Source organism: Corapipo altera, unplaced genomic scaffold (genome assembly GCF_003945725.1).
Source record: "Corapipo altera isolate COAL_440 unplaced genomic scaffold, ASM394572v1 24b, whole genome shotgun sequence".
NCBI lineage: Eukaryota > Metazoa > Chordata > Aves > Passeriformes > Pipridae > Corapipo > Corapipo altera.
In genome coordinates, this window is record NW_020884888.1 from 7,257,061 (window position 1) to 7,274,760 (window position 17,700).

Sequence of the window (17,700 nt, forward strand, 5' to 3'; positions counted from 1 at the left end):
GCAACTAACTTACTGTGCAGCAACTGTCGGAGAGCAACCATATCCAGTGGGTATACCTACTGCTTTTTCTTTGCTTCATTTCTGTGTTTTAAAAAAAGACCAAGCAAGCGCTGCAATCTTTAGCCTGCATTTTAGCCAACGCACCGAGACTGTGACATCGTTTTGCCTTGCCACATTTTCCTCAGTGGATGGTGACTAGGCTGACAGCCCATGCTGAGGTTAAGTTCTGCTTAAGCTTGCTCCCCTTCACAGCATCAGTGAAAGAGTACCGAAAGTCCTGAAGACTGTGAGAGCATGGACACTGTCTTGTTTTTGTCACATCTGAATTGTTCTTATTCTGTATGCTTTTGAAGAATGTCTTCTCAAAAATATTTTCACAGCAAATTTATGTTGTAAAAATGATCCAGGACATACATTTCCTTCCAATGTGCTGTACAGATGCTGGACTGATTTAATAACACTATTAATATTGCCCTCATACTCTCCCAGTACCTCTGAAATCCCTTTGCTAGCAACCCATAATTACAATCCCTAGAGCAAAAATCAACAGTGTACTTGATCTCCAAAGGTAGCATAGAAAAGATATTAGCACCAACAAAATTTGTAGGGCTGCCCTTGCAAATTGGTACAAAAGTTGACGTGAAGATTCAGGATTTTATCCAAGGCATCTTAACTACTGTGGTTTAGGTAGACCTGCTTGTAAATAGCGTATAGTTTATACTGTAGCCACAAGCTACTATGCATTAAGTATCTGTGAAATGCTGTAACTGCAGCAAAGCCAAGCTTTAGCAGAGGCTGAACCTAGTACATCACTCTCATGAACTCCCTTGACATCTGTTTGGGAGACAGAAGTCACTGGAGCACAGTCAAGGAGCCATGCAACCACCTCCTGACAATGCCTCTATGTTAGGAAGGATTCCACAAAGTCCCTCTAAGAGGGAAGAAAATACCTGAAGGAGAGTAAAGTATTAGCCCTGTTGTACAAGCAGCTGGTGAGACATCAAGAACGTGGTGTCTGCTGCCAGGTCACATTCCAGGACAGATGGACTTATCCTGCAGCAAGACCCAGAGAAGGGCTGGTGTACATCAATGAGCAGTGGAATGGAAAGTTCACCATTTGAGGGGACCCCAAGAGAACTTGTCTCAACAAATATACCATGGGATGAATGTGACTTCCAAAGGTGAGTTTTCTCAGTTTACCAAAATGAATTGAGTGGTACCAATGGGGTACAGTACAGCAGTCCTGTGGAAACACGCACCAAGTCAGATGAGTCAAACAGTTGGATTCACTCATGTTGGTTCTTAGGAATCAATGAATGTTCTTGGAAATATTTCCTTGTACTCTTGTCTCTGCTAGTTTTTTGCAAGATGAGCGAGGGAGACCCAAAGACCAGATGGAGCTATGAGGGAGGTTTCCTGGTGTTATCTCCTCAGAGGAAGTAACAGTAGGCAGGGAGGTTCTGAACATGTAGTGTCTCCCTCCCTGGCTTGCGCAGAAACCCATCCTCTTCAGAAACTTCACTTCTGGTGCCTCAGGGTGTTTTCAGTAGTACATTTCTGCTGAAGTGCCCTCTTTAATGTGCGTGAACACTGCTGACACTGATACCTGGATATAATTTCAAAACTAGAAGAAATCCTACATGCCATGAAAAGAAGGTGGCCTGTGATTCAACATGTGTGGATTTGCACCAAGTATGGTTCATCAAGGCATTTAGTTCACACAGCCTTTTTCAAGACTGATTAGCCAATAGAATTGCTGATTTAAGTTTCTGTCCTGTTGCAAGTTTGCTGAACTGCATTGGTTTGGTCTGATTTTTGCCCTGTGCATCCTGGTAGTGATTATGCCTGACTACCTGTTATGCCGGTTATGTTGCCACAATATGAAGGACGTGAACTTGGGTTGACGTGATCCAAATATTCAGTCATTTGAGCCTGGAACTGCTACCACTTAAAAAAATTTTTTTGTCCATGGAAGTATTGCATGGTGAAAAATACCAGAAACTCTTTTGTTTTACATTTTCTGCCTCATTATTTATTTCAGACACTGAAATCATATGACAGCAGGCAAGGAGCTTTACTGAACAATTGCGGAGTCCAGAATCATAACGCTGGTTTTGGAAACCAGGCCTAATGGTTAACTGGTATTTTTAAAGTCATATTAAATGTCAGGACTGGGAAACGCTAGTGCAATGAACTCCAGAAGTTTTGGCTGATGTCCTTTTCTAATTTGATGAGCAGAAACAAGTCTCTGTGCTGTATAGATGTGATGGTATTCAATTTACACCATGTATTTTTAAATAAAGCACCACAGAATATTCCTCTGGCTATATGTGTATCCTGAGGGTCTTATTTATGACACCCCTTCAGGTGTTAGCAGCTCTGCCTCTGCTTGCTGCTATGCACGGGAATCTAGTGAAGTGTTTGGCCTGAAGTTTGTCTTCCATCTGGCCAGTATACAAAGTGACACTGAAATCACACATTTTCACCATCATGCTATAAATGCCTCCAGTCAAGGTACAGGGGATGGAATTGAAGTGTCAGCTGCAGAAAATGTTACTGGAGCTTTGTGGAAGGAAAGAAAGTTGTGCCAGGGCAGTGAATACATTACTCCAAATGTAAGGGAACATATCCATATTAAGCCCACTTCTCCCAAAAGTAGTATTTTTTTTTGCCACAGCAAAGACATTCGTAATATTCCCTTCTGAAAGAAATACCAAAGTAGCTGATTTTATATCAATTACATGACAAAAGTACTCTTTCTTTTTCTACTTCCACTTCCTTTTGCTTTTATGAGAAAGTTACAGTTTTTTCTCCTAACTCATCTACAAGGTGTTTCAGGAAAGCATTTATTTTTACCGAGATTTTAAATTCTATCCAGAAGAACTCTTTGCACAAATGCAAAGAAAAGGGGAAGGTTCTTACCCTTTTGTCCTTTTTCTTCCTTCACTCTTCTTCATTCTTCCTTGCAGTATAAATATCAAGGAAAATCAGTACTGTTAATTCTTTGTGGCAAAGATATCTCCAAAATACGTTACCCCAATGGACAGCTAATAATGCCACAAGAATCTGAGTACTAGCAGTAAATTATCCACAGAGGAATAAAATTTCACTCATTTTCCCACAAAATCAATGCAACTGTTACATTTGACTGGTTTTAAGATTTTTCTCCTTGAAGATTACTTGACCACTATATTTTCCCTGAGACTATTCTGATCCTTTTTGTATTATTCTTTTCTTTTTTTCTTTCTTTCTTTTTATTAAGAATCAACTGTTTCTTTAAGCTTAGTAAATTCTCAGCTTGCCAAGCTAAATATTCCAGACAAGGAGTTACTTGTCCAAAGTGTTTCTGCTATGGTAATGCACCGTGCCCTTTCAAGCAAAGGGCATTTGAGGTTGAGAAACAAGCCCTCAGCATGTGAGATGCTGCTGGAACACCAAATGCCTTCACTACCCTTTCATGCCATGCCCCTGCAACCTGACAGTTACTTACAGGACCTGCCTTAAAGGTAGTTTTATGGTTGTGACTTTGGCTGCAAGACTTTTTTCACTCCTGCAGAGAGAGCAAGTGTGCTTGCAATCAAGTTTTATACTTAAAAGCCTCTCTGTGCTGTTATCAAGAGCATAGCTCTAACCTCTTGTTGCTTATGATATTTCTGTATCCCCCTTTGGTTCCCTGGCTGTACCAGAACGTGCTCATCATGTGGACACAATTGCTGCTCCGTCTACCATGACAGGAATTGTGCCCAGCTGTAAACTTCAAAGATGTTACTTGTTATCTTTCATACCAAAGCAGACAGCAGACTTGAGCTTGTCCATACATTAGCAGTTACTGTGTTTTGCTGGTCTGAGCAGCTACAATTCAGCTTCCTGAGATTAGTCTGCCCAGAACAGTGGTCTGCACAGAACTGCCCACCTCCTCTTCCCTCTTCCTTTTCCCTCTGTGTGTGCCATCCCAGGGTAAAGCCTGGAAGCTGCTGAAGGTCTCCAGAAGCTGGAGGAACTGCAGGTTTGCAGCAGGTGGTGGAGGTGGCTCTGCTCTTCTTCCTTTCTCAGTTCCCAAGCGGTATCTTTTAACTGATGCTGCAACAGCAGGGAGAAGAAACAACCCTGGAAAATTTAAGGGTCTGCTTCTGCCATGTGAGTTAGGAGATATTTAAAGGTATGGTACTTGTTCCTCCTAGGGCAGGGAGAGAGGCTGTGTACTGTGTGGGGGATGCATAACATTTAGGTTCTGATCAGGGAGTTGTTTTGCTTTCTGAGCTGAGAGTTTTGATTTCATGCAGTAAACTCAGCCCCAGTGCAAGGGTCAGGAAGAGACTCGCATATGACACTGCTTTCCTTGTGTGGTGGGGTGGGAATTACAGGGTTTTCTTCCACCTCCCAGGTGCTGGCAACTGCTACTTTTGTCAGCACACTGCTGGCCATGGTGGACATGCAGGATAGTTAGGCCAAAAATATATTCCTGAGTGAGAAGACTTTTCAAACTTCCAAATGAAGTTTCACAAAAACTGATTGCTTAACAGGTGCTCTCCACACTACTGTCTCCCCATCCTGCATATTGTCTGTCTGAAAAGTGTTCTTGAATGTATGGGGGGTTTTTTCGCTCTTGTACGGATGAGGATTTTGTACGTACTTCCTACTCAGAAGAGTCAAGCCATCAATAGTTAAGAACCTCATGCCAGTGTTGAGGAGGCAAAAACAATGTTGTCTCTCTGCCTTGCCTATGGAAGCTGGCAGCAGCAATCATAGCAAGGCCTGGGCCAAACCAGTAAGCTCTGTTGTGCCATTTGAGTAGTCTGTTCTCAGAGGGGAAAAAAGGATGAGAGGAAGGAAAAATAAATTCTAAAGACTGAGCATGATTTTTTCTGTTTGTCACTCTTAAATTGAACACAGTTATGTTTTTTTTCTGCCTCTGTTCCCTAATTTCTGTTTTCAGTTTCTTTAAAAGGCTGGAAATTGATGGGTTTAGAACCCAGAGAGCTTTTAATTGTCTTATTTTGAAGATTAAATGAGCACAGCTCCCTGAGAGAGGGACTCACACTGAAAACTAAACCAGATTAACTGTTTCTTGTCATGTTTTGATATGTAGGCTGGCCTCATGCACATCCACAGATTGCAGTGCTGATTTTGCAAGAGAGTATTCTGCATGGCTGTGTGTCACAGCATGCAGTCAGGGCTGATTCCTGTTATATGCCTCTACTCCCAAACCTCTGTGGACTCTTGAGTATTATTCTGCATAATTTTTCTTTCCTGCATTTAGTAACTGTGCTTTGTTTCGTTGGTGAGACTAGCCAGCAAAATAAGTGGGATTTCAGCTGTAGAATATCAAACTCATACTGCACATGAGCAACCAGCTTCCTATCCCTGTTTGCCTTTGGCTCAAAGATTTTATTTGTAACTGAGTACACTTTTACTTAGTACTGTAACATCATATTGTAAACCCTTAATAACCTGAGAATGTCAGCCTGGGCTCATGGGTATTTACTGTCTCTCAAAGGAGTGAGACACGCTACAGCTGTTGACAGATTTGGCTCTGGGTATAACATAACATAACAAACTTGTGAGGAGCTATTACATCAATACAATGAGTAGGTTCAATCAGAAATACAGTACACATACATACACTTTGCTAACAGACATGAATATAGGACTATAAAAGGAATGTGAAGTTTACTATGTTTGCCTAGAAAACTGTGATTTAAAATAATTTCTCTCTCACATAGTTGTTTGTTCATTTGCATCTGTATCATTGACTTACAAATACATTTATTCTGTTAAAAGGTTATTTATGTGCTTAACTGTATCTTTGCTATCCATACTCCTTGTGTGTAAGAAGCCTGACAATTAATGCTAAGCTTAATTCCACATTTGCAGAAGTTGGCCCACAGATGGCTGTTAATTTCCCTTGGTACCCATATAAGCCAACATTTCTGTTATTTTACTTACAAAATAAACACCATACATTTACTTAATTATATTTGATGTCCTAATTCCAGGTTTTCCTTTGGCCTTCAGGGGCTCAGGGCCCTCAGGGTAGTTTTCCTCATTATTAAACAACAGTTGTATAGCTGTAGTTAGTAAATTATGGTTGAAGACATGCATTAAAACCAATGCACAGCAGTTTCTATAATAAAATGAAAAACGCACCTTTACGGTGAAAAAGTGGTTTTCCAAAGGGAAAGCATGAAATGCAGTTCAAAACTGTTACCTTTATTTGCTATTTTGTCCTCCCTTTGAATGAATGAATAATGTCTGCATTTTAAAGAGGAAAATCATGGGAAACAGCATTCACAATGAAATGGGACAGAGATTGTTGCTGCTTTTAATACATTTTTAATTTCAGCTGATGTTTGAAATCACTTTAAGGGCAGAAGTGACTTGCAGCAGGGTCTGGTCACACCACAGACTATATCCTCATGGACCAAGCCATGGGAGCTCTCATGCTTCTTGGCAGATGGATGTCTTGGTCTCTTGCCTCTGTGTCTCCATGCACTTTTCAAAAAAACCTCCAAGGGTCATCCTTTATCCACAGCCCTCCTCTGAACACAGGGCCTTGTAGCTGCCTGAAACAAACAGCTATCCCCAGTGATTTTTTAATATATGATTTTATTTCTATCCCACCTTGTGTGATTGTTTGTCTTTGACAGCAACAGTGTAAGTGACCATTTGGAAGTCTAAAATATGTAAAGCACAAGTTCTTTAGCCAAAGTTCCTCTACTGCAGAATTTGCTCCTACACTTCATATTGCATATTTTAAAATGTAATGCTGGCTGAAGGAAGCAGATAATAATCCAGTGGCTGTTGACAGAATTGGAAGGTATATTGTATGCAATCAGCTCCGTATTTGCACAACAGATTTAATTACATGGTAAAATTAATTTATCAAGTTTTCATATTTATGCTTTGATTATTCATCATCAGGTTTCTATATGCATTTTGGGAGGGGTCTTTTTTGGTCTAGTCCAAGCACTGCTGAACTGCTCTGATTTGTTGGATATGTCACTGTAGTTGCAATGCTTTGCTGCTTTTTTTTTTTCTTTTGCATTTTTATGCTCTGAAAGTAACATCTTTTTCTTTATCTTTTTTAAAGATAAAGACATTCCCTGCTGATACATCTAATCCTTTTTTCGATCCTTTTACAACAGTACCACAGTTTTCTGTAAGTAGAACGTGCAACTAAAAAAACTGTGTTTTAACACAATTCCAACTGATTTTTTAAGTGCCAGAAATCTATGCGCTAAGTAGTCCTCAAAAATAAAAAGTATAAATTCCAAGTAAAAATTAGAGTATGAATCAGTTAAATATTCCCATTATACAAAATATTGCCTGCATTCAGACGTTGCTGCTTCCTAGACAGAGGACTAAGAGTTAAAAGTCAAGGCTCACAACTAATGAAGTCGATCCCAAAATGTGCTGTTCAGGACTGTGGAGGACACTTGTGAAGTTCCATAGCATCTTTCCAAGGAGCAGTAAGGGAATGGGATGACTCAGTCCTCTGTCTAGCAATTGCATGGCCTCCTGCCTGAAACTGCCTGCTGTGCCATCACAAAGAGGGCCCTGATTTTCACTGAATTTACATCTGAATTTTAAGGAAGAATTATAGTTAGTGTGTTGATGACTACAATGGTATCCTTGTATAAACTCCGATATTTACCTAATAACTTGAATCCAATATTGAATTTGATTCTTGTTAAACTTTCACAGAAGACATGACTTAGGGATTTTGGTAAGGTAAACTGCATAAAACTAGAAAACAATTATCTGACAATTTAAAAAGTGAGTACAATCTAAGTCCTACTTTAATGGTAGAGGCATTCTGTAATAAGTATGACAAAATTAACTACCCTATAAAAAACACTCTCTGCTTATAAACCCCAGTAAAATGACTTAAGTTTTTAAATTATGTTTGCAAAATGAAGCATTTCAGACTTTGACCTTAACTTTTATTGGTTGCAGCAATCTATATCTGGCATGTAATCAGAGATAAGTAACTTCGTTCACTGTCAGGTCATGTGCAGGTTCTGTCCACATTTAATGATTTAAAGAAAGAGGCTTTTCTTTCACAATAAACCTGATCACAGGCTTTTACGTAAATGTGTTTTTTCTCCAAATAAGTATTTTAAAACCAGAGTTAGTTAGGCTCCCCAGGTTGTATAAATGTCACTACTGAGCTCTAATTACATGCATTCAAAAGTACACAGGAATATGTCACAGCAACATTTCATTAGGTCAGCCAAGACCAGATAGTACAATTGTGATAAAGGCTAACTCAAAGTTACAGTGTTTGTGTCTTTCATAGTAGTACTTTATCTAAGGAAAAAGATGTGCCCTCAAAATACCTTTCCCACTATTTAGTAATGGTTGTCAGGACCTTATTTTTCATTATTGTCTCTGACAGTTATGATGAAAGCAAAATTTAGGTGGGTTATATAACATACTTTTTTATCCTTTGAGGGGACAGAACTGTAAAATGTAAACAGAAGATACACCAATATAGTTACCCACAGAAATTTCCATACCACAGAAAATGGCAAATTCAAATGTTAAAATTTTTGTTATGTTCTGTTGGGAGAGAAGAAGCAAAGTAAAATTCAAGCTAAGCTTTCTGAAATTCCATCTTCTTCCCATAGATTTCCATTTCCCTGGGCAGCTTGGAGGGCAGAATCCAGACCACATATATGTGGTGTGTGATCCATCATATGATCCCATACATTCCTGTGAGTTATGCACAAATATCTGTGGCAAACAAGCAGCTACCTAGAGGACTGCATAAAGACGGGAAAATAATTAGGAAGGTTAATTGGGCTTTGGTTCTGTGTTTCATGGCCTTCCATCACAGCCCAAAGAGATGTGCTTCTCCTCAGCAGTTTCAGTTCATCCTGATGCATGGGCTCTGCTGAGGGCTTGAAGATACATCACAGGCGGGAGCTGGAAGGGAAGAGTTTAGGTCAGTGGTAGGAATTGCAGGCAGAATGGTCTCCAGTCACACACAAACCCAGATGGTAACATTTGTTGATCTTTTTCCTTGTTTGTTTTCTTTTTTTTCTTTTTCCTTTCCTTGTTTCCCTTTCACTTTTTTTTTAATTTATTTATTTTTGCTTGGAAGAAAACATTGAAATGTTATTAAACATGAAAAGAATTATGGATAGTGACATTTAGACATTTACCTTTTGTGTACAGCTTCGAATTTAGTGGTGTATATGCAGTCATGTTGATTTTATCAGACAACAAATTAGAGAACTTGGTTACCTGGTACATTTAAATATACGCTTCATGCCAGGAACCGTCTGAATTTCAGTGGTTTCCATTGAGAAACGGCAGGCATGATGGCCACATTCTCAGGATGGTATAACTCATACAGATTTAAATAAATGGAATTGTGTCTGTTTAGAACAGGTAAATATTTGGCTTAAGCATACTGTGCAAGCAGATACACCTAAAATGATGCTTTGGGTATATCCTGTAAAACAATTACACAGAGCAAACACATTATAGGACTCCAGACAATTCTTCAACAAGTGTAATTTATCATCACTCTGCTGATTTCAGTAAGGCTGGGAGAATTTATATCAGTGTCACAGTGATGCCTTCTTCTCATGCCATAAAGTAAGATCTGGCGGTCCTCGGAGCACAGGGATCCTGTATGAGGAACACCAAATTTCATGTCTCTGCAACTTGTAAGATTGAGTTTTAAAAGTTGAACTGCAGAGAATTTTGAACCAGCTTCAGAAGAAAAAGTTGTCAAGGAAGAAATGCAGCTGATACCAGTAGGAGCATGTTCTAATGATCCTGACACACGAACTGCAGTTCCTTTGTTTTCTTCTCAGTTCAGGGTCATACATGCACCACAGGCACTACCTGCTGTGGTTTGGCATGAGAAATAGTCCATTCCAAAAAACAAGACAGAGCTGTTTGATTTTCAGGGATCCTCCTCGTTGTGTTAAGGTAGCCCAGTCTTTGCTATAATATTGCTGCACTAATATGCCTGATCTGAAAGACAGGAGATGGTTACTTGCTGTTTGTGTTAAATTAGCACTTCCAGTATTGCTTTAACATTGGCTGTCACTGGATACTGCAAGAATATCTGTTGAGGCATGTTCCAGTTAGCAAGTGTGGGAAAGGGATGGAGTCTTGGAAACCCAGACTCCTAAAAGCCCAGACTCCTGGCTGTTAACAAAACACAGAGTAGTCAGAGGACCCAGCAGCAAATTATATAGGATTTCTGAAGAATATTCCAGAAATCTCATGTTGTCAGCATTATTTTTAGGGAAAATGCAATAGTGATAAGTGTCATTCTCCAAACCAATTATGTCTTTTACCTGAATGCTGCCAGTCTCCTATGTGGTGTCGTCTCACATAGTGCGTATTTCAATCAGGCTTGTCCCTCAGGCATCAAAAGAAGTGTGTTCAGTATCTCCAGAGGTCTCATTGAGGAGTTATAGCTACAGCCTCCCATTTGTTCTCTTTATCAGTTGCTACTGTTTGGCAATGAATTGGATAGTGAAGGATAGCAAGACCAGTAGGAGCTAATCTACACCTTTTCCCTTTGTGTGTGTGTATACTTTTTTGTTTTGTAGGCAGAATTTGCAGACAGCAAAATGCAATGCTGTGCAGTGCAGTCATCACCTAAGATAACGCTGGTAACTCCATCGCCTGTACTGAGGTCTTTGGCAGAGACTGTACCAACTCCAACAGTCCAGACAGTATATACGTCGCATAAACCGATTTCGCTGGCAGACAGGTACTGTGCAGTTCTTTCACACAAATACTATGATGCTCTCTGCATTAAAGGAATCAGCTTGGTTTACGTTTTTCTGTCATATTTACCATAAAGTGTCATTTCCTTCTATACTGAAAGATTGCTGCTTGTGGGTTATGTAAAGAAATACCTGTAACTCATATCTGCTCTGAGAAAAAAAAAATACTACCTTAATCAGCTGCTGCAGCCAGCAACCATTTCTACAGCCAATGGCCTGGAGAGAAAGAGTTGTGCAGATTTTGCTCAGGCAAGTAATTTTGTCTGAACCACAAAGGTTTTGTTTTAATAATTGCTGTTGCAATTTGTTTTTTGAAATTAAATGTCCTTGGGGGAAAGCTGAGGTTGAGAAATGTCTGTTCTTCTAAATGCAAAACGCATTTGTTTTCTTTCTTGTTCTCCCTTTTTTTTCCCTTTTTCTTTTTTAATGGTGTCAGGCTACAGTGATCTTTCATGTAGTCTCTCAGGGAAACAGCAACCTATCCATCTTTCCACAGGCAGACTGTTTTCAGTTTTCTATTCTTTCATCCTATTGGTTTTCCATGCTTGCTTCTTATTCCAGAATTTAATAAAAGCTGAATTTTGCAGGCTGATAATTGACAGAATACAAACATATGACTGTATATACTCAGTAGTTCTGGAGCACAAATAATCCTAGGCTTATGTTGAAAAGTATTTCTTTGGCATCATAATAAATGAGTCTTTTTTAATTTTGGATTCACAGTCAGTTCCCATTTTTGGTTGTTAATTATATTTTGTAGATGTTGGCTAATTGCACCTGCACACTTCTTCAACATTGCTAAGTCATCTAAAAATTTATCATTCCAGTGAAAATGTAATTCTGAAGCTGTAGTGCTGAACTTAGCTTCTGTAGGATGTCTCAAGTGGATAATTCTACACCTGCTTGTTCATGAATGGGCGGCAAGGTCTCTGCACTGCAGTTTAAATCTCCAAACTGTTTTACAAGCATTAGATACCTAATTTTCAGAACAACACAGCAAACAGTTTAGGAAATGGAATCTCTAATCCAGGGCATTTCCAGCGTTACAGAGCTTGTGTGCTCTGGAGTGAATTGGTATGTGAGAGCAAGGACTTTAGGCTCTGACTCCCACATCCTGGTATGTGCAGGACTGTGGTAAATTCAGCATATACAGATGTCCTCCTGTATCAGACCATGCCAAGGAGCAGAAGGCTGTAACAGCAGTATTTCATGATGGCATTTGCTGTAACTGTTTCATTTTTAGAGTCCTAGTCCAGCTTCCTTTGAAATCAATAACCTTTAATGAGGGTTAGATGAAATCCTAAATTGTTTTGCCATGTGGCAAATTATGTCCTTTTTCTTGCCTCTGTTTGCTCTTCAGAAATATCAAGTGGTGCTTGTTTTTAAATCAGCCATCGGTTATCAGCTTTTTCACTGAATCGAGTCTGACCTTTTTTTCCCCTCCTTTGGTATTTTGAAAATGTTAATTATTTTAAATTGAAATCTAAAACTTATTGTTGTTCCCATAATTGGCTGTTTGTGCATTAATTACACAGTGCTGAGACTCTGAGGCGTGAACTTGAGAGAGAGAAAATGATGAAAAGACTCTTGATGACAGAATTATGAAATTCGCACTTCCGTCAGATGGAGAATGGATTGGGGCCTTTCATGTGCCTTCTGTCTGTTTACATTCCTCTGCTTCTGTGTACTCAACATAACGCATCGGGAAAATGTGTGATATTCCTGGCTCGCCTGGATTCACCACGGTTGGTTAAAATTACGTCTCAGCTAGACTTTAATTTGAAGGAGTTCCTTTATTCATTTGCTGCTGGGAAATAAACCTTCAATCCTTTATCTCTCCTGAGATTTTATACTATTAACACAATTAATTTCTGGTTTGGTTTTGGTAAATCTAGGGCAAAAAAGGATCAGCAAGGAACATACTGATTTCTATTGGGAAACACTGTTCTGTACATATGTTAATAAGTGCACAGAAATTAATGTTATGCAGAATATTTTGATAGTAACATAGAAAATATGTCATTTTGTACAACTGAAAATTGCAATGAGCTACTGCTATTTGTTAAAGAACCATTTTTAAAGCAGAAGAATGATTATTACATCCTAACCCCAGGACTGTTAGTCTCCACAGAATAAACGGCTGTCTTATTAAATTCCTAACCTTAACCTTCACTCAGAGATATAAATAGCTGCAAAGGAGAAAGACACCCCACCATACAGATATACACACCCAATACTCCCTATAGTTTGTCATCTTGACCTAAACCTTCAACTCAATCTTAACGTATTTCCATTAATGAAAAAAAAAAAATCAGTTGTTTAAAGCAATTTGCTACTGACTTTCTAGCTTGGTACTGACTTTTTTTAAGTAAGTGAGGAGTTTTACCTTCTCCAATCTGCCTAGGCATTAGGGCTTGCCCACACTCGGACATCTTCTGCCCCAGCACTGAAGGTTGCAGAGCCTCAGCGGCGTGGACGTAACTCACACAGGGAGAATTTTTTCCCTCCCACGTAAATAAACCACCTTCTTGACTGACATGAATTGATCGATCACTTTAAAGAACAAGAACAATGATAGTTTACGGCATAGCTTGCCTATACCCATTTTTTTTGCTCTACTAATCAGCACATACGTCCTGGCAAACCTGTAGAGGGTACACCCTTCACCTCTGATACGCAAACAGCCTCTACATCCAGTGGAGCTATCTCAGGCATGAGGTGGGGTGGGTGGTCCAGCACTAGCAGACCTGCAGCTTCAGGGAGGGAGTTTATGGTATACAGGTAATGCTACCAACTATTTCCTAGGGAAAAGAAAAAAAAAAAGAAGTTCTCTGTTTCCCCTTGTTCAGTAGTGCAGGGTCATGTAGAAAACTAACATCTGACTGTCAGCTACAAGGTACTCTTTCAACAGGAAAGCTTTTATGCATTTTGTATGGCTGAAGATGTATATTTTTCTGTTGCTCTGTACACTGTGTTCTCTTGTTTGTATTAAGATAAAAGATTGCCCCTCATTTGGTACTGATTACAATGACTTTATCTTAGCTTAAGCAGTTTGTTTGTGTGGAGGCCGGGAAGTGATTGCTGTGAGACTGGGTTTCCTTCAGAGTTGCTGTTTTTCTGAAATGAGAGTTATGGAGAGCTTCACAGGACTGTGGATTGCGATGTGAAGGTATAAAACGACTTGCCTATTTTATGTTTACTGGGACAAGAAATTAGCATTAGGCTTCCCACTTAAATCCACCAAACCCAAAACTTTCTGTTTGCCATAAATTTGTTAAAAATAGTCAACACAAGTGTTAGGTAGAAAGTTTAATCAAGTGGCTCAACATAGGCAGTGGGCACAAAGAGCCACAGAAAGAAACCTGAACTGCAGATTTTAGAACACTACGGTGACTTTTCAAGGTAATCAGATATGACTTGTATGCTTTCCACCCTCTAGTTACAGTGCCAGGACACTTCTGTTCCTCATGTTTTAATGCACCACACCATCAGTCCAAGGTTCTTAAAAATTGATTAGGAACATTAAATCCCTGTGAGGAAATCAGAAGGGAGGGGGAAATTAATAGACATAAAAGACTTCCACTTCCATGTCCTGTTACTTTTTTCTCACCACTTCTCAAAGGTGTTGGTGAAGGAAAAGCAGCAGCACATTTTGCCTGTGTCCAAGGGAGAGTGAGCATTCTGAAGAACAAATAAAAGAAAATTGTAATTAGAGATGCTGGTTTGGGAGAGGAAAACAAAGAAGGTTGAGAACGTCACAGTGCTGACTCTAGCTGAATCTGGTCTTCTGCCTGTAAGGCAATCTCTGGTTGTGTTTGAACTGGCAACAGTTTCACAAAGTCATTGTCAAGGAAAACCAGAAAAGAACAGATCTGAACACACCCTTCAGTCATACTGATTGCTGTGGAGTGGACGTTGTGAACCCCACAATATGCCTTCAGGTTTGGGGGCAAAACAAATCCAGTTACCCGTGTTAGGACAGTCTGGTCACATAAACAAAAGCAAAACTGAATAGCTGATTCAGACCAGCCCATCAGATGTTCTGGCTCATAAACAGTCTATTAGTTTATTAGTTTAAATGCAACAGTTTTGCTCCCATTGTACAAAAATTCTTCAGCTGAAATAGCCAGAGCTGGAAAACAAAAAACGTGAACCAAGGTTACTTTACATGGCTGTCTTTATAGCTGAGGCATGCTCTGGGATAGCTAAGGAAGAACAGGGACTCCTCCTTCTTTGGTTCCCACCAGGAGAAGAGGGACAGGCTCATGTGGCTGCTTAGTTTCTGTGGGACGTTTTCTACAGAACAACCCCAAGTACGTTGCCTTGTCTTGTTTTAGTGTCTTATCCACTGGCTGCAACTATTTCCTATTCAGCAGTCTAATGGAGCTTTATTAAAACTGTTTTACTGATAACAAACTAAACTTTTAACTGTGAAATATCATCACCTTGTTTTTTCTTACTGTGTACCTTCTTCAGCCATGCTTCAGCGTCTCAGTTTTCACATCCTCTGAAGAAACACTCCTGCCTCATCTCCAGTTGGGAATTACAGTGTTACAACACCTGTTACCCAAAGCTACTGTAAACAAGACAATGCCAACATGAACATATTGCAGAGGGGCAAATAGTCTAGATTTGCCCCTACAATTTAACTTTACAGGTGTTAAAGGATACTCTGCCCGAGGGTATGTCTATATAATAGTGCAGAGGTATCTGAGCTAGCTTTAATGAGCTTGCATATGTAGTTGTGGCAGCATGAAGCCCAGCACAGGCTATCATTATCACGTACATTGACATGTGTAAAGATAACGCATTTGAACAGCAGCCTTCTGAAGCATGATCTCCAGAGTTGGTGATAGGAAAGGGTAGCTGAAAGGAGTTTGTCTCTTCAGCTGTCCTGGGACAGGGTTCATCTCATCTAACATTAAAATGCCCAGCTCTCACCTGATGAGAGATCAAAGGAACTGTCTTCCGGAGGTGCCTCTGACTTAAATGTCTACCTTTATATTGATTAAAGTTAAGTGAGATGAATCCTGCTTTCTGTCCCGCTGGTTAGGCCTACATTGCAAACCCTTGCTGACACAGCTGCATCATTCAGGGTTGAGCTTTGAAGTATAATTTGTGATCGACATAGCTCTGCCAGCAAAAGCCTTGCGCGTTAGGTGTAAATATACTACCAGAAATATCCTGTTTTCAGAACAGCTTTTATCCCTTATGGGAAGACAGAATGCTAGGGTAACAACTTGCAGTGGCGTAAGCACAGAGGCTTCCCTAGAGCTGTGACCCATCTGGGGGTAGTTGGTTGACGAAACCTCCTGCTACAGCCATGCTGGCAAGGCCTATCAGAGGTGGCCATGGCTTTTAACAGTGCCCCAGGTGGTACTCTGACCCAGTCAACAGATCCCAGCTTTTCAGCGTGAAGTCTCTAAGTGGCAGAATGCAATGTTGTCATGTTTGGGTGATTCCACCAAAATTTATTGGCCATTTAAATAGCTATGCAAGGAGTTAAATATTTTCTCATATTGCAGCCTCTTATGGAAGCCAAACAATTGTGCTTTTTTTTGCGTGTTTCAGCTGTTTTCACTGTTTTGTTTTAAAAGGAATAACTGGGTTTTTCTTTAGAAATGTTATTTGAGATTCCACACCTCTCTCAGATCCCATGGTATGTGCAGATTTTTCATGTTTCATTGACCCTAGAAGTGCAAAATTTGAAAATTAACTCCTTCAAGGTTTCTGTTCGTGGCTTCAGTACTCTCTTGCAACAGGATGCCTACGTGCCCATTTGAAACAGAGCTGGCAATGCAGTGAAATGTTTCATTGGAGGTAGTATCATGTTTTGTTTGAACTGTTCACAAATAGCTTTTGGTTCTATTTATTTATTTTTTCTGAATACATTTCCGGTTCATTTGCTACAAAAACCTACTTGTAATTTTGCAATGGGATTTTTCTTCTTTTTTTCCTTTTTTTTTTCTTTTTCCTTTTTTTAATGTCCTGATGTTCAAGGAGTTTGCAATAAATATACTGAGACTGATCTGTAATTGCATGTAAGATTAGCCTCACAACTGTGTTTTGTAAAGTTAAGTGCCGTAAAAGAAGCTGTAGATGACATGGAGAAGGAGGGAAGATGATAGAGAGTAAGTGGAGGAGAAGGCTTCTTTGGCAGCTGCAGCTTTGACTGGTGGGTAGCAGCTTTAGCGTAAGACTGCTCAAACCATTTTGTTTCATCTGAGTAGCAGCGTGTATCATCAGACAGTGTATGATGGCATTTTGTTGAAAACCTGCCTAAAGAGAAACTTTTACGGCTCAGCTGTTTACCTGTTCCTGTATTCATGCCTGCAATAAATGAGATGAAAAATAAATCACAGAGTCTGAGCAATTTGTAGTCAAATCAGTCATTTAGGAGGCATGGGGCAGGATGACAATGAAAGGAAGTGTTTGGTTGCTAATAAAGTGGATCCACTATCATAAGAAAATTGCAATCTAAGGAAAAAACAGAGAGATAATTTCTTCATAAAGCCCAGAGGGTTTCCTCCAGCTTAAAGTTACAGTCCAGAGTGGGGTGCCAATCATCTGCGGGGTCATTAGTTGGGGCACGCTTCGCTGAATATCAGAGCCGGAAAAACACTGGCAGGATCAAGGCAGAGAAACACAAAACTTGGCATGTTTCTGGTCTTTCATCTGGGGATAAAAAGGCAGCAAAAAGCATTCCTATTGTGGAAGGGGTAGGGAGAAATCATCCACACAGGGTTGAGAGACACCAAGGTATTAAACTGCTCCATAGAGGAAAATTTAAAAAATGTCCACCAACAAACAACGCAGCAAACAAAGCCTGTTCATTGTAAATTTTTTTGTTTTAACACAATTAAAACATTTCACTCAGATTTTTGCCCCTGATTTTCCCATTCTTTAAATGTCTAAATGAAAAGTTGCTTCAGAATGAAACATT

At 39.7% G+C, this 17,700-nt stretch overlaps 1 protein-coding gene across 5 annotated transcripts in view; it reads left to right on the forward strand.

Moving 5' to 3' along the window:
- The window catches only part of EPB41L4B (erythrocyte membrane protein band 4.1 like 4B), a 171,825-nt gene extending 154,712 nt beyond the window's left edge, over nucleotides 1-17,113 (forward strand). For 4 of the 5 annotated variants that reach the window (XM_027644031.1, XM_027644026.1, XM_027644029.1 and 1 more), the window contains 3 exons: nucleotides 7,091-7,159; nucleotides 10,578-10,741; nucleotides 12,293-17,113. In XM_027644031.1, the coding sequence (XP_027499832.1) occupies nucleotides 7,091-7,159; nucleotides 10,578-10,741; nucleotides 12,293-12,362 (303 nt within the window). In that variant the 3' untranslated portion in view covers nucleotides 12,363-17,113. The remainder of the gene's footprint in view (nucleotides 1-7,090; nucleotides 7,160-10,577; nucleotides 10,742-12,292) is intronic. The other variant, XM_027644028.1, reaches the window with a different exon arrangement.
- The last annotated feature ends 587 nt before the right edge of the window (nucleotides 17,114-17,700 follow it).